Consider the following 23,381-nt stretch of genomic DNA (forward strand, 5'->3'; position numbering starts at 1 on the left):
GTGATGGTTACCTGAGTTTTCCCCTAGTCATGCAGCAATGGAACAAATATTTGATTTTTTTTTTTTATATAAATGATTGCATTCAATTATGAACTTAGGAGCCCTTTTACTAAAGGTTACTGTGCTCCAACGGATATAGTATTCCCTTAATGCTGCATATCCTGCTTTAGAAGTATGGGCCACTTGGTGCATGGTACAATCTAGTGTCCATTAGCAAGTGCTAAGTTTTAGTTTAAAAAAAACAAAAAAAAGGCCTTTTATAGATGCCTATTTTTACTTAAACTTAGCATCTAAAATTTGGGATCCTAAAAATCTGACTCCTAAATTTGGACCTGGAGAAAATGAGCATATTTCGTCAGTGTTCCTGGAGGAAAAGTCCATAGTCTGTTCTTGAGAAAGACACGGGGGAAGCCACTGCTTGCCTTGTATTGGTAGCATAGAATATTGCTACACCTTGGGTTTTGGCCAGGTACTAGTGACCTGGATTGGCCACTGTGAGAACCGGCTACTGGGCATGATGGACCATTGGTCTGACCCAGTAAGGCTATTCATATGTTCTTAAAGTTAAGAGAGAGATAGCTCTCTCCTGTGGCCTACTCTCCTACTAGTCTGGCTCTCATAGGCTGCACAAACAGCTTGTCTCTGGATTAAAGTCTCAGAGTTCAAGTACTGTCTTAAAGTATTTAGCACAGCTGGGGCCAGGATTGGCCTTTGGTTGCAAAGATAAAGTTTCAACAGGGTTCTAAAATAAACTTGGCCTAACTGAGTAGAGCTTCTGCTGCTTGTACTTCTGGAGTAGAGGCATAGGATGGAAGGCTCCTCCTCAGGGCATCCCTGACTGATCTCTGAGGGTTTTATCCTGCTTTGACCACGCCATCCCTGACCTGTTACTGCTGCCTCAACTCTTTCTTGCTCTGCAGCCCGCCTTTTAAGGCTCTCTGACTGTGAAGGAGTGCTGTTAAGGGACAATGGTAATTTCCTAAGAATTCCCTCACACACAGACCAGACATAAGTGTATTTTTACTAGGATGCATTAAAGAAGATAAGAATAGCTTTACTGGGTCAGACCAATGGTCCATCAAGCGCAGTAGCCCATTCTCATGGTGGCCAATCCAGGTCCCTAGTACCTGGCCAAAAGAGTAGCAACATTCCATGTTACTGATCCAGGGCAAGCAGTGGCTTCCTCCATGTCTTTCTCAATAACAGACTATGGACTTTTCCTCCAGGAATTTGTCCAAACCTTTCTTAAAACCAGCTACGCTATCCGCTCTTACCACAACCTCTGGCACTGCGTTTCAGAGCTTAACTATTCTCCGAGTGAAAAAATATTTTAAAAGTATTTTCCTGCGGCTGTCATTCTCTAATCCAGAATTTAAAAAAAAAAAATTTTAAATCCGATATCAGTAGGAATCAGAGTTGGAGTCGGAGTCAGACAGTAGAAAAATAGAGGAGTCGGAGTTGAAGATTTGGTGCACTGATTCCGCAGCCCCTGAAAGTTCTCTTGCATTAAATCACAGGTGTCAAAAGTCAGTTCTCGAGGGCCGCAATTCATTCGGGTTTTCAGGATTTCCCCAAAGAATATGCATCAGATTTACTAGCATACAATTAAAGCAGTGCATGCAAATAGAGGTTCATAGACAACCCCGCTAAAGACAAAGGCGCGCGCCGACAACTGAGCGCAAGATGGAGGCGCACGCCGAAGAAAATTAGTTTTTAGGGGCTCCGACGGAGGGTTTTGTTGGGGAGCCCCCCCAGTTTACTTAATAGAGATCGCGCCGGCGTTGTGGGGGGATTGGGGGGTTGTAACCCTCCACATTTTACTGTAAACTTAACTTTTCCCCCCCCCCCCGTCGGAGCCGTAAAAACTGTAATTTTCTGTGGCACGCACCTCCGCGCTGCACTTAATTGTCTGCGCGCGCCTTTGTCCCGGCGTGCTTTTGACCTGACACCCAAATAGATCTCATTCATATTCATTGGGGAAAACCTGAAAACCCGACGGGGGTTGGGGCCCTCGAGGAGGGAATTTGACACCCCTGCATTAAATCAATGTTATCAATGGTAGCACGCACTAATGCAGATGCTCTAGCTCAGTGGTTTCCAATGCGCAGCCTCAGGGCTGTATGTGGCCCCCGAAGTCCTCCACTGCGGCCCTCATACCATTGGCCGAAATGCTCTTCAATTCCTGTAAATGTAATTTCAATCTTGCTCACTTGAGATAGTAACTGCAAAGAGTCTCTTAAGTGTGTTACTTGGTGTCAGGTCAAAAGCGCGCCGGGACAAAGGCGCGCGCAGACAATTGAGCGCAGCGCGGAGGCGCGCGCTGAAGAAAGTTACTGTTTTTTGGGCTCCGACGGGGGGGGGGCGTGGGCCACTTTACTTAATACAGATCGCGCCGCGTTGTGGGGGGTTTGGGGGTTTTTAACCCCCCACATTTTACTGAAAACTTCACTTTTTCCCTGGTTTTAGGGAAAAAGTTAAGTTTACAGTAAATTGTGAAGGGTTACAACCCCCCCCCAAACCCCCCACAATGCCGGCGCGATTTGTATTAAGTAAACTGGGGGTGCTCCCCAACAAAACCCCCCATCGGAGCCCCTAAAAACAGTAATTTTCTTCGGGGCGCGCCTCCATCTTGCGCTCAGTTGTCGGCGCGCGCCTTTGGCTTCCGCGTTGTTGTCTATGAACCGTGTTACTCAGGTATCTCATTTGTGGAATTTGCCACTGTTGACAATCCAGAATAAAGCGAGTTTTTTTTAAATATATCTTTGAAGTGTTGTAGAATCAATATTAATATTAATGTTTAATACCCAGTCTGAACAAGCAGGTCAAGTCCGTTTACAAAATTGGTAGTATGTATAAGCTTGACATTACATTACATAAATATTTATGGAATCGCTAATATACCCTAAGAGGAGTTAAGTGCGATTTCCAAATTAATGAGGCTGGCCATCTCTAGGAATTACAATCTTACATTAAAATCAAAACATAAAACCATAGTAAATCTGCTCATTTGTTAGCGTGAAAGAAAAAGGAATATCTTGCATATAAATGATTTTGTTAACGTTTTTAAAACCCGTTATGTGGCCCTCAGAGCTTTCTCGTTATTCACCCCTTGGCCCTTTACATGAAAAAGGTTGGAGACCGCTTCCATCCCCATGGCACGCCCTTCCTCAAATATAAGAATATAAAATTTAGCCACTTCTTACTGCATTTCAGTAAAAGGATCCCTTCCGAGTGTTACAGCTGTAAATTATTTCCAGACAATACAATTACACCTTAGGCCAGCACTGTTATGCTTTCAAAAGAAATGGTTTTAATATTTAGAAATAAAAAAAAAAAACACTAAGCAAGCATATTTATTAACAGAAATCATAAACACATAATCATAACACAATAATCTTTTTCATGCTAATGAAAGCAGAACTAAATTGAGAATGGAAATTGGCGCCCGTCCAGGTCACCTGTCTTGCTATATGAAGCTGTAAACGGTGTCTCTCACCAGCTTGCAATATTGACATACTGAACCCAAATCTCCCCTCTGCCTAATCAGTGGGAAAGCAGAATGTCTGGAGTGACTCTGAAAAGCTATACATCATCCAGTGTTTAATTACTAACATGGCTTGATTCACTAAATATTTCTCATGTTATGCTTAATAATTGAGAGTACAATGGAGGACATTCTGTGGATTAATTGCTATAGGACTGCCACGTAACGAACTATAATAGATTTTTCTCACTGTTGGCCAGATGTACTCAAGGGTTTCTCCCTTTTTAGGGGCCTCTGTACTAAACATTTTTCTTAAATATAGGAGGGGGGCCCTTTTAATAGGGTTACTAGATGTCCGGACAGCTTTTCAAAACCCGACACTTTGTCCTGGTTTTGAAAAGCTTTCTTCCGTCATCGCCGTGCATCCGCACCATGCGCAGATGACCTCCTGCCCAACAAGAGCAGGCAGCGGGGGGCGTGGTTGGGTGGACTTTGGCGGGCATGGGGGCAGGTCTACGGGGGTCTGGATCTTCCAAACAGAAATTCCAAACTCTGGTAAAAAGTGGCATTAGTGTGTCCTTAAGTGGGTAATTCCTGCATGTTGAGGCCATTTTTACTGCAGGGGTAAAATTACCATTTGTTCTATTTTTTTAAATCACTGGCCGTGTGCTAATTTTCCTGTTAGTGCGTAGCCTTTAGTGGGTGAGCCCCTCTGCCATCTATTTTGCGAGCAGTAGGGCGCCGATATTAGTGGCTGTCTAAAAGGCAGCTTCCAATCATGTGGAATCGCGGTGAATGCTCCACACTGCTCCCGATGCTCATAGAGTTCCTATGAGCGTCGGGAGCAGCGCGGAGCATTCAACGTGGCTTACTGTACTAATAACCGCTATCGCGGTTTGGTAAAAGTGGGGGGGTTTATCATGAATCACACCTACTTAGGTGCTTTAGGCCACGTAATGCCACTTCTGGCGTTAGCCACACCCATAGTGGCAGTAGGCAGCCTAAAAAGTACGTAGGCAAGATTCAAAATGTGCATTATTTAGGTGCCAGTAGGCACTTTAATGTTGTGGGTTTTTGCTGGTTTTTTAAAAAATTTTATTTTTATTACGCATTTCAAAAAAAAAAAAAAAAAAGGTCACAAGACAATCTCTTGTTACAAGAAACCCAGAGATAATATTATAAAAAAATTATAATTAAAAAAAAACAACCAACCTTAATTTTTACCCCTCCTTAGACCACTATTAATGGGGAGTGGACAGAAAAGAATAACAAGGAGTTTAAAATGAATCAAATCATCTGGGAAAGTTGAAGAAAAGGCTCAATATGTTCCCTATCGTTATCATTCTATTCCCAACATTAATCATTTAGAATTTCTTTTTCAAATCTAGGAAGTCCTTCAGTTGTTCTGGGGAATAAAAACACATATTTAGTTCCCGTATCGCGAACCTGACATTTACATGGGTAAGCCAACCAAAAAGTCGCACCTATTTTAATAGTCTCTTGTCTTAGGGATAGAAACATTTTTCTCCGTTCCTGGGTAGTCTTTGCCACATCTGGATAAACCCAGATTTTTTTGACCTCCAATAAGAAGTTTAGGTGCTGTATCTAGAGCAGGGGTGTCCAACCTTTTGGCTTTGCTGGGCCGCATTGGCCGAAAAAAAATGTTTCTGGGACCACACAAACACGCAAACGCTGCAGGAAGACAGAGGAAGGAGCCGGCAAGACGGTAAATACCCGGGGGCGGCAGAGGAAAACACTGCATCGACCGGGGCCGCACAAAATACTTCACTGGGCCGCATGCGGCCCTCGGGACACAGGTTGGACACTCCTGATCTAGAGTATCCCCCAAAGGGCTCATGTGCTAATTGGTTAGTACATGGCAAGGTATCTGTGCTCAATGATTAGCACAAAATATATCTAATTTCCATCACAGACCTGCCCCCTAGTGCTAAAAAATAAGATCTATTTTTTAGCGTATGGGAAGCATACGCCAATAACAAAATCAGCATAGCTACCCCGCAGTAAGGCCTTTTTTTGCCGAGGTGAATACCCAGGCACCGATTCTATAAATGGCAGCTAACTCATAGATGTCTTTAGGTACGATTGTCCTAAATGCTGGTAGACGTTGAATCCTTAGGCAGTGCTTATAAGGAGAAGCTACCAAGAGATGCTGTTCTAATTTTTACAATCAAATATGGCTCTTTTATAAAACATCTTTTTCAGCAGTAGAGTTGTAAATTCAATCTCAACGGCAATCTACTACTGTGAAAAAGTTATTGACTATATCCGTTCATCAGCGATCTACTTTGGGTTTTTTTAGTATAAATCCAATGCGACTTAAATCTTCAACTTCAACTTCTTTTCACCATCTACAATTTATTAAATACTTGATAAAGCAAGACTTATCTTTGATGAATCAAAATCGGATGGGGACAGAAGTACCAACATGACTCATGTTTTGCTGCAAGGCTGTATCAAGGTATCTCCCCTATAAAGTACACATATACAGTAATTTTTAAATCCATTACTGTATTTTTACGCATATAATGCGCCTACGTGTATAACGCGCCCACGCATATAGCGCGCGGGAACAAAGCATTTATGTAAAAAAATTTCCTTATAGCGCGCCCATGCATATACCGCACGTGACTATGTAACCTGTACAAAAAAATCACCAAACATATTCTAATAACAAGCGGTCCTCGTAGACGATACAGTCGATGCTGTTGTGATCCGTGCGGTGGTGACGCTGGGGTGCAGTAAACCTAGATGCGCCAGTTTGCAGCTAAAACTCCCCATTACAATTATTCCCTATACCTTTTACCTTCAGGAGCGAGAGTTAACTTGATAGAAAGGGTCCCACGTGTCTGACCTTTTGTCAGGTTACCTCAGAGGCTCTCAGTCAGGACCTGCACAATGCAACTGCTGTTACACCCCATAGAGTTCCACTTGGAAAAAAAAAATACAAGCTGGAAGGCATTATCGGGGCGGCAAATGCTATCTCTGCCGTATGGGTGTCACCGAATGTGGTATCAGCACTGTAAAAAAAAAAATTGTATAACGCGCTCACGGATATAACGCGCATACTTATTCCATGTTTGTAAAATCTTGTATAGCACGCGCGTTATATGCGTAAAAATATGGTAGTCCTTCAGATCTTGCTCTTCATTCATGTAATAGCATTCAAAACAATATTCAAAAGTACCTTTTTCTAGTCCCGCTGGCAGTAGTAGGAAAGCTGTAATATTTACATACATAGTAAATTCACTGCTCCTTCTCGACAGACCAACAAATACATGTTTACTAGCCAACGTCCTTATACATATTTTACAAAAGGCTGGAATGTGAATAGATTTGCAAAGTTTATTATAAAATAAATAATAAAGACTATACCCAGTTAATAAAAGTATCAGATCTGATTCATCCCACTTACAAATGGACCTTCAAAGGTGGACTCCGAGGTATACTTATTTAGGCCTCCTCAAAAAGACTCAACACCAATAGTCTTCATCAGGTTTCAATATTTTTCAAAAGGTTTTTTTTTTTTTTTCAAAAATAGGTTATACTGTTCACATTGGGGATGATATTCAGACCACGGGAGGCAGTCTGCATAAGTCCTGCGGTTAGCGCTGACCCCAAAATATTCAACGCCAGGCCATTTCCGGTGACTGCCATTGAATATCCAGGGCATTTTTGGCTGGCAATAACTTAACCAGCAAAGTCAATATTCAGTGCTGAATAGTTAAGTTAATAGTGGCCAAAGATAGGCCTGCTATTTACATGGCCCATTTTGGCTGCTAAACTTGGCCGGTCAGCTCTGAATAGTACTGGTTATCAGTGGTGTATTAAGGGGCAGGTGAACCGCTATGGATGCCATCTTGGTGAGGTCACCAGCACCTCTCCGCCTCCCATGCAATATTTGCATCCTCCTTCCACCCCCCCCCCCCCCATCCCCCAGTACCTTTTTAAATTTTCACCAGCATGAGCCACTTCTCCGGCCTGCTCCTCACTGACCTGGCTTCCCTCTAAAATCACTTCCGGGTTGCAGGACCAGGAAGTGATGTCAGAGGGAAAACCAATGCCAGTATGAGAAGCAGGCTGGAGAAGTTGCTCACGCAGGTGAACTTTTAAAAAGGTATAGGGGGAAGGGAGGGTGTCAGCTCACCCTTTGACGTCACTTCCTAGGCGCGGGTCCCAGAAGCAATGTCGGGGAGAGCACCGATGTTGACGCGGGCAGCAACCTCACACCAGGGAAGTAAAAGTGTTACAGGGGGGGAAGGCAAGGGTCACATGCGGCAAAGAGAAGAGTGTGTGTGTGTGTGTGGGGGGTGCTGGTGGTGTGGTGAAGAGGAGGAGGGGTGCTGCGCCCTTAGGAAGACCGGGCGGATTGCCCCCCCCCCCCCATCGCACCCCCTTTACTATGGAACTGTCTGTGCCATTTTTTTCACAGGTCTCAGGACAGCAAAGGCAGGGTGGATATGGTAAGGTAATTAAATTAAAAACTTGTACAACTACCAGAAATGATGCTTAACTAATTTTAGTCTGCAGCTGAAATAACATTTAGAGTCTCTGTTTCCTTCCTGACTTTTCATTCAGTTTATGAAGCAAAATAACTTCTACCTTCCTGAAAGCTCCTCCAATTTAATATCTTCTGTCATAATAGATTACAAATGATTCAGGTACTCAAGCATTTTTCCCGGTGGGCTCCCACTCTATCTAATGTACCTGGGGAAATGGAGAATGACTTGCCCAGGGTCACAAGGAGCAGTGTGGGATTTGAACCCACAACCTCAGAGTGCCAAAGCTATAGCTCTAACCACTGCACCACACTCCCCCACATTAAGCAACATTAAGGGAGCATAACAGTCCCATAGATGGCTAGCTGCTGACTGTGGTTAATGAATAATGCCACCCTTTAAGCAGTGTTAATTCTAGCGGCTCAGAGCATCGTGCCACTAAGCTGTGGCCTAATGCTCCCAGATGTGATGTCCATACCTCCCCTGATCCTAACTCCCTGAAAAAGAATCCCCCAAACAATACCCCCCCCCTAAAGTTGAGCTCTACTGTACAAGGAAACATGACCTCTAGTGGTAGCAATGTGAAACTACTGCTAAGGATGCCATTTTGAGGAATGGCATCAAAGAGTAGGAGTGACTGTGGATTGCTTCTTCCCAAGGTCCCTCTAGATCAGGGGTGTCCAACCTGCGGCCCCGTGAAGTATTTTGTGCGGCCCCGGTCAAGGGCGATGCAGTGTTTTTCTCTGGATACTGAAAATTTTCTTGTTTTGTGTTAAAGCTGAACATGATGTGAGCATTACTTTTATCTGGCATCCTGACATAATCATACAGGTATGTAGCCTGGTCAGAAGATTTAAACCAGATAGGGCTACAGTAAAACCCTATGCCCCTTTTCCAAAGTTCACACCTGCGTAACGATTTATGAGAACAATCGTAATTGTTTCTTGGAACAGAACCACGTTATTCCATTTACCGCTCATCATGTCAACTTACCGTACTAAAACTCTTTATATGTTTGCTAAGCATTCTCTTCCCATCTAAAGCCGACACAAAATTGTGATCTCCTTTTGTTCTCTGGTTTCCTGTTCCTAATGTGTTAATCAGGTGGAGAAACTTTAGCTGTGTGCTTTTTGAAAAGTGAGAGCAGGGAATTCTTTCTTTCCCCGAAATGAATTCTAGCGGCAATGAAAAATTTTCCCTGAATCCTTAGTGAACATTGCACTTGTTTTACTTTTCGGATCACTTTTTTCCTACTGCTGCTTCTCCTCCCGATTTATTTTTTTTTTAGTAAAATTGTAGGGTCACCATTTCTCAGAATGATGACAGTTTTCAGCTCCAAGGACTTGGTCCAGGCTGGGTTCAGGCTTTAAGGAGTGAATTTTAGGGGCCTTAGATGCCATTTGCATGTATGTTCAAACATTTTTATTGAAAGAATAAAGTAAAAATACATTTATATTATACAGAAAGATATTCTTTACAAATGATTTCACAAATGTTAAATTTCTAATCCATATATTCTATAAAATTCTATCATTCCTCGAAACATTTTATATAATAAACCATAATCCCCCATCACCTCCCTTTCTCCCCCTTCCCTACCCCTGTCCTCCCCCCTTTCCCTCCCTCCCTCCCCCACCCCCTCCTTCCAAATTTTTTCATCCCCCCCCCCCTTTCATCCCATAATCCATTCCCCCTTCCTGGATGAAAAAAGTGACAAAAATAAATAAAGAAAATAAAGATCTGGAATGTAATATAGATAACTATAGCTTCAATGTAAATCATTGAGAATTCAACTTCTTGCTCTGGGTGAGAGGTTTTGAATATAAGGATCCTCCCAAACCTCCATAAAAAGACAAATTCTTCTAGAAGATCGCCAAACCTCCCAGATCTCAAATAAAAGTAAACGATGCAACTGGTTCCTCCAATGCCAAAAGCTTGGAGATTCTTTCTGTAACCAAAATTGACTAATACATTTAAATACCGGACTAATATGTGGAAAACAGCAAACACATGTGATTTTAGAAATGGTGCTACATATCTCTAGCTTTCTGTCTTTATCTATAAAGGGGTAATATTAAACCCACAACAGAGGTTTTTTTTAAAATGCTGGCCACTGCAGGTTTTTCCAAAACTGGATATTTGGTGCTAGACCAGGGGTGGGCAACTCCGGTCCTCGAGGGCCGGAATCCAGTCGGGTTTTCCGGATTTCCCCCAATGAATATGCATGAGATCTATTTGCATGCACTGCTTTCAATGCATATTCGTGGGAGCAATCCTGAAAACCCGACTGGATTCCGGCCCTCAAGGACCGGAGTCGCTCACCCCTGTGCTAGACCATACCTGGATCCCAGCGCTGAATATCTGGATATTTGGCAGCCAAGTTACTGCTATTTTTGTACCAGTACTTGGATTACTCTCTGGGCAAGCCAGGACAACTGTTGACTATCCGTGGTACATAGATAAGATCCAGCTTTGTCTTAGCTCTGCCTCCCTGGCACTACTAAGATACTACTAGGATACTATTAGGATACTACTAGGATATATAAATAAATAAAAAGAATTGGCAATATCCTAGTAGTGCCAGGGAGGCAGAGCTAAGACAAAGCTGGATCTTATCTATGTACCACGGATATATATAGAAAAAAAAGGTACTGGTACTTATACCATGCAACATTTGAGGTGGGGTCGCTATCTATAGCTCCACTCCTGCAGTAGTCACACCCTCTCCTCCCTCCATTCTGTCCCAAGTCCTGGCCTCCCCTTATCTGCCATCTCCCCCCCTCTTCCATTACCCCAATCCTCATCTCTTCCTCCTAGCCCCGACCACCACCAAGCCCAACATCTCTCCCTTCTACCTCCTGTTCTCGCTCACACATACACACTCACTTTTTTTTTTTCTCTCTCTCTCTCTCTCACTCACCTCCCACTCCCCGTCACAGTCCGGCATCTCTCCCTTTCCATCCTCATCCGCCTTCCCCAAGTCCAACCTTTGTTTTGGTGTTTCAAAAGTTTGTTGGTGGCAGCAATTCCCAAATGCTGCCTTGCCACTGGCTCCGGCATCTTCTACCTCGGCCCGCCTCTCACGACGCGCTTCCAGTGCCAGCAGCAGGGCAGCGTTTGTGGATCGCTACAGCAGCCAACTTTTGAAATGTCAAAATGAGATTTTGACTTGGGTACGAATGATGGAAGGGGGGGGGGGGGAGATGCTGGATCATGGCTGCTGGGGGGGGGAGGGGAGAGCAAGTAAAAGCCCTGAATAGTGCTAAATAACAGCATTTAACTAGTCAAGTGCCAGCTGGATCCCCAGAACACCCCCAAGTGCCACGGAAGATTAGCAGCTAGCCCTAAACAGGTGATTTGACTGGTCAGGATTTACTGGCCATGCAGTAATGCTAGCATGAGGAAACCTGAATGTTGCAGATGTGTTAGCCTGCTTGCGTGATCTTAAAGCAAAGCATGCAGGTTCAGGGGGAAAAAAAAACCAACCCAGTGGAATTTGAAAATCATTTTAATTAAAAGAACCAATTCAGCTTTTTTTTTTTTTTTTTTAATTTATATATTCATTTGCAGACTGCAGCTTTGGGCTTTCCTTGTAGCTGGATATTTGCGGTTGACCTAACTTCCTGCACTTGGCCACATACTATTTAATGCTTACCAAGGGAGACCATAGCCACAACATCTGTGTGTGTAACTTCAAAGATTTGCTGTAGTTTATATTCTGGTAAAATGAAGTCAATCCAATTTGGGTCAATTTTTTTTTTCTAGGAAAAAAAAAAAAAAAGGACGAGCAGCATTTTCCAATATATAATTCAATTTTGGCTTACAAACTATGATTTTATTTTGAGTGCTTCCTTTACCATTTCAGCATTATCCTCCCCGCCCCCCCCCCCCTTTTCTTTTATCAAGTTACGCTAAAGGTTTTGAGCATGTGCTGGGAATTCTATGAGGGTCGGAGCATTTACTGCGCCAACCTGAGCTACAAACCTCTAGCACAGCTTGATAAAAGGGGTCCTATATTTTGAGTTCCTAGGAAATGCATTATTAAAAGGAACAACTCAAAAAGAAATAAGGCGCCTTCAAATAACTCAAAAAGGCAGCAATAAAAATTATTTCAAAAGCCCCCAAAAAGCGATCATGTCTCACCGCTTCTAAAGAGAGCTCACTGGCTCCCTGTTGCACATAGAATAGGTTATAAGATAAGCCTGTTAGTGCATAAAATGATTACCATATTTTCACGCATATAACGCGTGCGTTATACACGATTTTACAAACCGTGCATAACCATGCGCGTTATACGCGTGAGCGCGTTTTACAACTTTTTTTTACATAGTTCCCCCCCCCCCCCGACGTCCGATTCACCCCGCAGGACCGCTCGCACCCCCACCCCGAAGGACTGCTCGCACGCAGTCGCACCCACACCCGTGATGTCAGAGAAAGGGCGGGACTGCCGGAAGAGGAAGCAGCGCAGACACAAGGCTCACAGAAGGGCCGGGACCGCCAAGAGGAAGCAGCAGGACAACGGTAGGAGCTTCTCCATGATGGGGGGGTCAGGAGGCTGTGGGGGTGCGAGCGGTCCTTCGGGGTGGGGGTGCGGGTGCGTGCGAGCAGTCCTTTGGGGTGGGGGTGCGCGCGGGCCTGCGGGGGGGGGGGGGTGAATCGGATGTCGGGGGAGGGGGCATCAGGCTTTCAGGGTGGGGACAGGACTTCAAGGGGGAGAAGAGAGTCGGGGCGGGTGAAAGGAGAGTCGGGGTGGCCAGAGGAGAGTCGGGGTGGGCGACGGGAGAGTTGGGGCGGCATGCGCGGTATATGGGTGTGCGCGGTATATAAAAATTTCTTTACATAAATTACAGTTTTCCGCGCGCTATACCCATTTTACACGGGTGCGCGGTATATGAGTGAAAATACAGTAATGCAAAAACGCCGGAATTCATAGACAAACTATTAATACCGTACACACCGTTGCACACGCTACGATTTATCGACCAGCAATTATCTGCACCTTCGTGAAAAATAATTGGGACAAGACGCTTGGAGATCTTATCTGTCACAGCTCCCCAGCTGTGGCATGCTCTTCCCTCAGAACTAAGAAGAAAAACTACTCGACCGTTTTGAAGGGAAACTGAAAGGTCATCTATTTAAAAGATGCATTTTCGATATAACCTCGAAGCTACTTAACGTCGTTATTCTTAAAGAAAGAATCGAGCCTCTCTCTACTAACCCTCCCCAACTGATCCATCTTTGAATGTTCTTCTTTTCTCAACGATTGTAGTTCCTCCCCGCCTACCCTCGTGTTCCGGTATGTCTGGTAAGTTTGAAGTTATGTTTATGAATTTTTATCCCTGTATAATTTTATTTTTGTATTTCGCCTAGAAATCCTTGAATAGACGATCATATCAAATTTTAATAAAACTTGAAACTTAAACAAATGATTAGTTGGGTAGCTTAGGGGGTCCTTTTACTAAGCTGTGTTAGCTACTAGAGCACACATAACACAGCAAAAATAGCCTAACGCAGGACACACTAAAGAAAGCCTGCATTATTTTTGCCATCTGTGCATATTACGCATGTGGTATTTATTTACAGTAGAATCCCAATTAACTGGCACTCAACCAACCAGCAAAAAATAAAAATAAAAAATCACTGGGAAAAAAAATTTGTCTCCCCTCCCCTGACCCAATAATCCCAGCCCCTGCAGGGCCTTTCCTCAGCTAAATCCACTTCCGATGCGGCAGAGGAAAGACTCTGCCTGGGCTGGCTGCAGTCAGTCTGTTGACAGAGCCGCAGGCAAGAGATGCCGGCTCTACAGGTTGAGGGGTGTCCATCGGAGGCCAGATTCACGCAGCAGGAGCGAGGGAAGATCTGGGGGCAAGGAGGTGGACTAAAAGTGTGGGCGAAGAAGGGACATGGATGTTGGACCGGCAGGGGAGGGGATATGGATAGATGCTGGACCCATAAATGCGGGGGAGGGGGTTGAAAGTGACCCAGACCAAAAAGGAGGGTGGGAAGGGAGGAAAATATGCCGGCCCTACAAGAGGCAATGAGGGGATGATAAGAGAGAGTTTGACTGCCATTTAACTAAAATTGCACACTGCATTCACAAAACTTTTTTTTTTTGTCCTTGTCTTAATTTGCTTTTGTTTACTGTATTTCAATATTAATATCAAGTCAATATAGAGTTTATGGTATGGGGTATAGTATTAGTTAGGCCTATTTTTAATAGAAGCTGTCAAGCAATCAGAAACCACATTTATTCAGCATCTACCAATTCCCAAGGGTGCCGGATACTTGAGAGTCTACTGTTATTTTATTTTTTGGGAGGATGAGTGTCGGAAGTAGAGAACGGGCATGTGCTAAACATTTAGAGCACTGATGTCACTTTATGTTGTATGCGAGTCCAGCATAGTATTTGGGTACATCACCTCTCTCAAAAAAAAAAAAATTGTCATTCAATTTTTTTTTCATTCTTTTAAACGATGTTTTGATGGTTAATTTTATTTCATTGTTTTGATCTCTCAATTCATGCCGCTTCTATATATATTTATTATTATTTTTATGTATTTTTTTATACTCACTTTTTAAATATATGATGTTTTATTTTATTCTATTTATATTTCATGATGTCCAATGTTTTTATTTGGCTCATTGTTTTGCTTTATATTTTTTTTTTTTTTTTTTCAGACTCCTGATGCAGGCCTTAGGGGCTGAAACACGAATCGTGTCGCGTCCTTTTAATGTCATCCATTGGTTTCCACAATAAAGGCAGTTGTATTCGATCCTTGCCATCCGGTTTGTGTGTCTCCATCGCTGTTTCTTTGTGTTGTCCTAGTCTAAGATACACAGAACACTACTTCCCGCATTCTTACCTTGCTGCAGTCGTCTCTCAGTTTCACTCAGGTGAGGCAGGAAGGCTCCGCTGGTCTTCAGGGAACCTACTTACCCCAAGTGATTGAAACCACTGGATTGCCGCAGCATGCCCGACAATAAGAACGTGGGTGGAAGATTTCTGCACAGCTTAGGCAGAAAACAGTGTAGGCTGGGGAAGAAAAACAATGCACAAATGTTTTCAGATTTATACAACGTAAAAAGTTCTTGTACAAAAAGCAGGGGCGAATATTCTTTGTACCCGCCGCAAGTTGCAGAGTGAACACACTGTATACTTTGCATTTGAAATTGGGCAAAAACTCTGTGTGTGTGTGAAAAATAATTGTGGAATTTAACATAATGGGGATAATAGCTGGCAGTTAAATGAACTGGACTCATTATTCGGTTAATATTGTCCAGATATAGTCAGTGATGCTTTTGCACCTCCAAATATATTCAGCTACAGTTAATTTGATATAGATATCAAGTTTACTTAAGGACACTGTGCTGGCATGATCACAGTGGTTAAGCTCTAAGCCACACCCCTGGAATGCCTCCAGCTAAGTTGGCAGGACAGGATTTAAATGCTACGAGGAGGGAATTTAAAATACTAAAAGATTTGTCTGGGTAACTTCCAAGGTTCCCTGAATAAATACTTTGAATATTTAAATCTAAAATTAAAAATATGCCTTAGTGCAAGACAGTTTTAGAACTACCCCTTTCCATCTCCCTTGTTTTTTTTCATCAAATCAGTACCTGTGCCCAGATTTAGAAACAGTAACTTTTGCCAGTAGCTACCGAGGATAGGTTTAAAGAAAGAGAAAAGCAAAAAAAAAAAAACCAAAACCAGAGCTGCCAAGTCACCCAGTTTCAGGAGGGAGATTTTAGGTCAGTCCTGGATTTCTGACAGCCCTATCCTGATGCATCATGGGACCTGTAGCACTGAATCAGGCAGGACACATACTAGGGCAGGGGTCTCAAAGTCCCTCCTTGAGGGTTGCAATCCAGTCAGGTTTTCAGGATTTCCCCAATTAATATGCATGAGATCTATGTGCATGCACTGCTTTCAATGAATATTCATTGGGGAAATCCTGAAAACCCGACCGGATTGCGGCCCTCAAGGAGGGACTTTGAGATCCCTGTACTAGGGTTACCATATGGCTCCAGAAAGAGAGAGGACGGATTGAGAGACATTCGGGTTTTACTTCCACTGAAAGCACTGGAAGTAAGGAAGACAAATAGAGACATCTAGGTTTTACTTCCTAACACGGATGTCTCAATCTGTCTTCCTCTTTCTAGAACCCAAGTTTTTTTGCCACTGAATTGATACTTAAGTATATATCCACACATAAACAGTACTAATTATTCATACCGAAATCTTATCACATTTATATAGAGCTCAATGTAAACCGCTTCACATATAGCGGCTACATGTATAAGAGATTTTTGTCTGGACCTTCAGAATGCAGCCAGGGATTTCATACTACTGGCAACTAAAAGTCGTCGTCAGTCCAATCTTTTATTGAAACTTGTTTATGAAACTCTTTTTTTAAAAGCTATTAGCTTCACTGTTTTATCGTTTATTATTTAGTCATATTTTTTATCTTTTTTTTTTTCTTTTTCAACCATAAAATTAATATAACCCCTTAGCTCACAGTAGATTCTTAATTGCCATCTACGCCACCTCTCCCTGACATGCATGTTTCAAAAGAAACTTTCTAGAGCCATATGGTAACCCTAACAAATACCACACTGCTTTGAGATGAGAGTTCAAAATCAAGATTGGACAAAAAGCCTCCCTCCTGGGACTGGGTAAGTCATCCGCTGTAATAGTCAGGGTTACCAGATATTAAAATCTGGACTCATGGCCCTGTCCCAGGCCCGCCCAGTTTCACCCCGCCCCCATTCTGCCCCAGCCTCGCTCCCTAGCCCCGCCCCCCTCAACCTGTTCTCATGTTCAGATTCCCCCCCCTTTAATTTCTTTATCTACGTAGGCTTTCCTATCCTATATGGAGTTCTGTTCTTCCTTTGACTTATATTGTTTTGTGAAAGGCACTATGTCAAGAAATCAATTAAAATGAACATACTGTATACAACAGAATCTGGCCGTCTAGATGCCTTCCCATAGTGCACTGGCACGCCTAAAAGAAAGCACCCACTTATAGAATTGTCCCCCGTTTAGCAGACTTCAGTAAACAAGTCCCTAAATTCCATTTGTTGTTTGGTCTTCAGTATCGAGAGTCTAGGCCAGGCAACATGCTCCCTAGGCAGCACCCTAGGCAGTCGGCTCGCTCCTCTGATAATGCATCTGGCACGGGAGAGGGATGAGAGACTCCCCCTTTGAGGACACACGGCATGACTCAAGTCTCACAGAATCATTCCTCGACAGCTAAACTGGCACTGGTGGCACATTGCACTGACAACCCTGTAATCCCCGGAACCCAGGTCAGGCATCCGCTTTGTGTTCTTTCAGTCGCACTGTGAACACTTGTGAAAAAAAAAAAAAAAAAACTAACTGCAAAAAGATGCATTTTGTAAAGTGAATAAAGCTGAAAAATAATACTGCTACCGATTTGAAATGATTTTTTTTTACTTTTTATTGATGTAGCTTCCACTGTTAAGTTGGGATTTTTTTTAGGCTTTTATAAGGACCAACAGTACCGACCAGATAGAAAGTAATCCTGCTGTACTGAATTTATGATAATTATGCTCTCAAAATTGGGTTCTTGCACAAGGGCTGCCAGTTGTTGAATTTTAATTAATGGTAATAAGAAATGCAGTCTGCTACAAGCCCATACAACGGTCCAGAGAATAACACCCTAGCTGTTTAGTTTGATTTCTCGAACAGAAACCTGGCACTGGTAACTGCTGATCCAGCAATCTTTCTACGCACTGCACATCACTTCATGCCGAGGTTTATGGAAAGAAGCATGATTTGTGCTCCCCACTGAACTTAAAAGGACTGTGGGAAAAATGTATAGATGAGAAGTTGACAAGAAAGGGCTGGACGGCTCGTGTAGTTTGTGCAGTCTTTCTACCTTTTGTGATGCCATAGTCCCATATTAATCTATAGCTTTTCGCTTCTTTGCAACTAAGAACCCTGTAGGTTTATCTCATACGATCTTGAAATGTTGGCGCTGATTCCAATTCTCTATTTTGTTTACTTTAATTATTATTTTAATTCTATCTTTAAATTATTTATTCATTACTTGTTGGAATATTTCATTTCTATCTCTACCTCTGTCTTTTTATTTTTCATACTGTTTCTTCAGGTACTTTAGTTAGATTGTGAGCCTTTGGGACAGTTAGGGAATTTCCAAGTACCTATCTTATTTATTTAGTTTTTATTTATTGTATCTTTAATGCATCATTTTTGTAAATCGCTTAGAAACGTCACGGTTATTAGCGGTATATAAGAAATGAATTAAATTAAATTAAATTCTACTACCTCTGCTGGGAGGCAGCACTGGTACAAGTTATTGGGTACCTTATGAACCCTCAGATTTCTTACCACCACAAGCATCATGCTTTTTAATATTAAATTCTAATTGTAACATTGCTATAGTTCTCTTTATCCTTCTTATTGATGATATAATTTAGACACATCCGGGGGGGGGGGGAGAGAAAGGGGTGGGATATATCTTGATGTAAATGTTGATTGGGTGGGGGGTTTATATTATTGCAATGCTACTGATTGAATTTAAGTGCTTATTTGTTGTTATTACCGATGAATATTGTATTGCACTTTGTTAGTTATGGAAAATCAATAAAGATTTATAAAAAAAAAAAAAAAATTTAATTCTGTTTTGCTTTCCTGCGTTTGTATATTACTTGCACACACTTCTAATACTGCTGTAGTACTTGCTGAGGTTCTTTCTGGAGTTCATCAGATATTATATATATATATATAGGCAACCTATATAGCGAACAACATATGAAAAAGTTATTCGCAGTTTTCTGTATTCATGGGTCTGTTAATCCCCTATCACAGCGAATACAGAGAGAGAAGTATACAATTGTAGTTCCACCCTCCTTCCTTCTGTTCCTGTCAGTGATTGTTTTGTTTTAGTCTTGTATGACCCGAGTGTTTTGTATTTATTTACCCCGATTCTTTTAATTGTAAATCGCTTAGAAATTTTGTAAAAGCGTTTCATCAAATTTTAAATAAAACTTAAGATTGCAATTTCAGTACCCGTCTCTGCTGCAGGAACCACCTAATACACTGAAAAATTACTCAAAGCAGCCTCAGACTCAACGAGCATAGTGGGCCTTAGATGTCTATACAAACTATGCTATGCTACAGGGAGGAGTGGCCTAGTGGATAGAGCTAACATACCTCGGCCAATGGAGGATTGATTGACTTGCCTAGGGTCACAAGGAGCAGCATGGGATTTGAACCCACAACCTCAGGGTGCTGAGGCTTGGAACTCTATCCACTAGACCATTCCTTCCTGTAGCCTAGCATAGTTTGTTTAGACATCTAAGGTTGCCATCTATGCTCGCTGAGTCTATGAGGTTGCTTTGAGTAAATTTTCAGTGTATTAGGTGGTTCCTGCAGCAGAGACAGGTACTGGGACGGCAATATTTTTGTTTTCACGCTACATTTGTTAATCGAGAAATATTTATGCGTTTTTCCGACCTTTTCTTGGTCTATGTGCAGCAAGTGGAAAAAAAGAGCTCTTCAAATACCAAAGCAATCTAAGTTGCTTGAGTTGTATCAGATGGCTAAGGCTGATAAGGGATTATTGGTGGCTCCTTTGCCTGCTGTTAACGTAGTTGAAATCCACTAGGATTTGTGTTTTTCTTTCAGCATTTGGCCCAGCTGTTTGGAATGCCTTCCCTTTGGACGTGTAGGAGGAGAAAAATATATTTGCCTTTCGTTGGAAGGTGATGACATTGTTCAAAGAAACAGTTGGCAGTTTTCAATATGTTTATATGGCCAGAGATTTTTCATTCTCCTGTATTTTTTTTTGTCATTTTGGTATGACTTGTTTTGATGATATATGTTATTAGCCATCAAGGTTCAGGTGCCTCTCAAATCAGTTGGTTATGACAGTTCATAAGCACATCTAGGGCATCCTGTTTAGCCTGGTTTTAAAGAATGACACGGTGACAAAATTCATCACCGTTCCCATCCCAGCGGATAACCGTGGGAAATAATCCCATGTCATTTTTTAGTGTCTATTTCAACCTCAGTCCTTCTACACCAGCATTCTTCAAGGCAAAGCTTGCGGGTCAGTGGTTGTGGCCATTCATACTCTGATTCTTATGGGAACCAAGGATAATGAAGCCACTGTGACATCACTGATGCGATTGGCTCTTAGGCACTGGTGGAATGAGGCATTATGACATCACAATATCTGCTCTGGATACCAGAGACTTTCATTCTGTAGTGTCTGTTTCAACCTCAGTCCTTCTACACCAGCATTCTTCAAAGCAAAGCTTGCGGGTCAGTGGTTGTGGCCAATTATACTCTGATTCTTCCCTCTCGCCTTAAAGAATGACATGAAGATGGTTTCCCCCGGTTATCCGCGGGGACGGGAACGGTGATGAATTTTGTCACCGTGTCATTCTCTACCTGGTTTCCAGAGGAGGGGACTGCATCAGGAAGATTTTCAGTAATGGTCCAAAGCACAGTTGTTCTTTTTTAAATATTTTTTTTTTTACACTTTCCCCCATTTACTAATTCTTCCAGATCAAAACAAGTTGCGGGGTAGCCATTTTGCAAGGTGATCAACACAGAGATTGTGAATAGTGCATGTTTAGATTCAACTCAAAACCAGTCACCTGGGGACGATCGAGAATAGACAAAAAGGCTCAGTCTAGCTTTCCGTTCAGCCTTGCTTCCTAACATACATCTTCAAAGGAAGGCTCATTTGATGCCAACGAAGTCTGTTTTCCTGTTTGGACTTATGTTTTACCTTGGCATTTGTTAATATAAACAGCACGTTATTTTTACATTGAAATTGCAGAGCACTGTTGGCTATAGTCTCACTATCCCCCCTTCCCCCATCCGTCATATTTTGATACCTGACCTTTGCCTGGCTCATATCAACTGTGCCTGCGTTGGGTAGTCTTTGCATTATTATAACATTTCATTATATTTTTTAATAATCTCATAAGTTCTACTATGAAATACAAATTGTCCATCCTGGAGTTGAAAGTGTTGACTTGAAGGAGTGAACACTCCAGAAAACAGTTTTTAAAGACCATTAGGTGACATTTACAGAATCTCACCTAACGGCACTTATGAATACTTAGGCATCGCTAGGCGTCCGGGAAGTATGCACCGGTATATTAGGTAGGTGTGGTCAAGTACTGGGCCATTTAAGCTAACTGATTTAATTTAGGTTAGGTGTGGATTATCGTTAGGCCATTTCCAAAGGCGCCTACCGATTTAAGGGCCGTTTATAGAATCAGGGTCTTAGGAGCCTTTGGCACTTTCACAGTTAGTATACAAATACATGTATAATCGCTAATATTTTAGACATTTTCATAGAATGCCCTTTTGCTAACTCTCTGTGCCCGTAACACTTCATGCTTTCTATTTTGCAGTGCAGTCCAAAAAAACAAGGCAAACAACCCCACGACAAATATTCAACAAAGAGAAAGTGGGTAGGGCAATGTACAGATCAACCTGAGATAAAGCAGAGTTTATCGAGTACAACAAAAAAGCAGAGTTTATCGAGTAGAACAAAAAGGATGGAGTCGGTCTACAGCAATGGTCTCAAACTCGCGGCCCAGGAGCCACATGCGGCCCGCCAGGTACTATTTTGAGGCCCTCGGTATGTTTGTCATAATCACAAAAGTATAATAAAACAGTTTCTTGATCATGTGTCTCTTTAACTATAAATGACAATATTATTATTAAGATTTAGCCAAAAGGAAATATTTATAAACTATAAAGAATTTTACCTCATGCAAAATTGTCATTTCTTTAATAAGACATTAAGTATTTTTTCTAAGGCCCTCCAAGTACCTACAAATCCAAAATGTGGCCCTGCAGAGGGTTTGAGTTTGAGACCACTGGTCTAGAGGAAGGCTACTAAAATGATGCGTGGTCTTTGTCATAAAGCATATGAAGGAGGGAGAGGGGAGATATGATAGAGACGTTTAAAAACCTACATGGCGTAAATGCGCACGAGTCGAGTCTCTTCCATTTGAAAGGAAACTCTGGAATGAGAGCGCATAGGATGAAGTTAAGAGGTGATAGGCTAAGGAGTAATCTAAGGAAATACTTTTTTACAGTATGAGTGGTAGATACGTGGAACAGTCTCCCGGAAGAGGTGGTGAAGACAGAGACTGTCTGAATTCATGAAAGCGTGGGATAGGGATATGGGATCTCAGAGAGAGTTAGAGTTAATGGTTACTGCGGATGGGCAGACTGGATGGGCCATTTGGCCTTTATCTGACATCATGTTTCTATGTTTCTACAATCAGTTATTAAAATACAGAACATATAAAGTGCTGTTCCTGTTTGTGCAGCTACGTAGCTCCCGAGCGATATGTTACTTTTTGACAAGAGTTTTTACCAGGTTTTCACACTCGCATCTTTTTTTCTCAGCTGTTTAAAGTGCCACAGCGCCATCTATTGGATTATCATCTGTACCCCTGAAGCAGGCTTCTTTTTCAAAGCCGAAACATGGACCTTGTTGGGTCTGGAAGGAATCGCAAGATAGATTGGACACTTTGTACGTAATAAACAATGCTTTATCCCAGGTTGATGTATACAGTTCCCTCCCCACTTTCTCCTTCTGTCATTTTTGGGGATTATTTTTACACTCAAATTCAAACAAGAAATTTTCATTGGGGGTAATTTACCAATGGTTAGCAAGCACTGATGCTGTGATCATGCGTTATCTGTCTGCCCTATAACATGGTGACTGTTAGTAGATGAACCCCCTATGTGTTTTGATGTCGACTTCCCCCCCCCCATTTTTTTGTCCTATGAAAGTATGGCTGTGATTAAAATATGGAGCAACCATTTTGGCACTTTGCCATTGTATTACTTGATGGGCGCATGTCTCGTGCCCAATTCCAAATGTTGGCGTCATCATCCAAGCAACCTAACTTGTCCAAAAAGGAATAATGAATCTCATGTATATTTAAAAGAGACGGATAATGCTTCTCACACCTGAAAAAGGAGACCTGGATAAATGTCTTCAATATTGGTCCATTTGCTTCTTTTCAAAGTCTTGAATGATTAGAAAATATAAGAATAGGGCCTGATATTCTAAGCTACCTATCTGAAGAGCAGCAGCTGCTACCTGGATAAGTGAACTGGCTGGGACCATGTACCGATTCTCAGTGCCATTAGAGAAACTGGGCCTCTTCTCCCTTGAAAAGAGGAGACTGAGAGGGGACATGATCGAAACATTCAAGGTACTGAAGGGGATAGACTTAATAGATAAAGACAGGTTGTTCACCCTCTCCAAGGTAGAGAGAACGAGAGGGCACTCTCTAAAGTTAAAAGGGGAAAGATTCCATACAAACGTAAGGAAGTTCTTCTTCACCCAGAG

The 23,381-nt window shown here is 42.3% G+C and overlaps 1 protein-coding gene and 1 long non-coding RNA gene across 3 annotated transcripts in view; one reads left to right on the forward strand and one right to left on the reverse strand.

Moving 5' to 3' along the window:
- LOC117351332 overlaps positions 1–14,774 on the forward strand; it is a 42,578-nt gene extending 27,804 nt beyond the window's left edge. The window contains exon 3 of the long non-coding RNA XR_004537388.1: positions 14,680–14,774. This is a non-coding gene — a long non-coding RNA (uncharacterized LOC117351332). The remainder of the gene's footprint in view (positions 1–14,679) is intronic.
- ADAMTS9 (ADAM metallopeptidase with thrombospondin type 1 motif 9) overlaps positions 1–23,381 on the reverse strand; it is a 385,044-nt gene that overhangs the window by 323,318 nt on the left and 38,345 nt on the right. For both annotated transcript variants that reach the window (XM_033926508.1, XM_033926507.1), the window contains one exon: positions 11,657–11,762. In XM_033926508.1, coding sequence (XP_033782399.1) covers positions 11,657–11,669 — 13 coding nt within the window. In that variant the 5' untranslated portion in view covers positions 11,670–11,762. The remainder of the gene's footprint in view (positions 1–11,656; positions 11,763–23,381) is intronic.

The sequence above is a fragment of the Geotrypetes seraphini genome, chromosome 17 (genome assembly GCF_902459505.1).
Source record: "Geotrypetes seraphini chromosome 17, aGeoSer1.1, whole genome shotgun sequence".
Taxonomy (NCBI): Eukaryota; Metazoa; Chordata; class Amphibia; order Gymnophiona; family Dermophiidae; genus Geotrypetes; species Geotrypetes seraphini.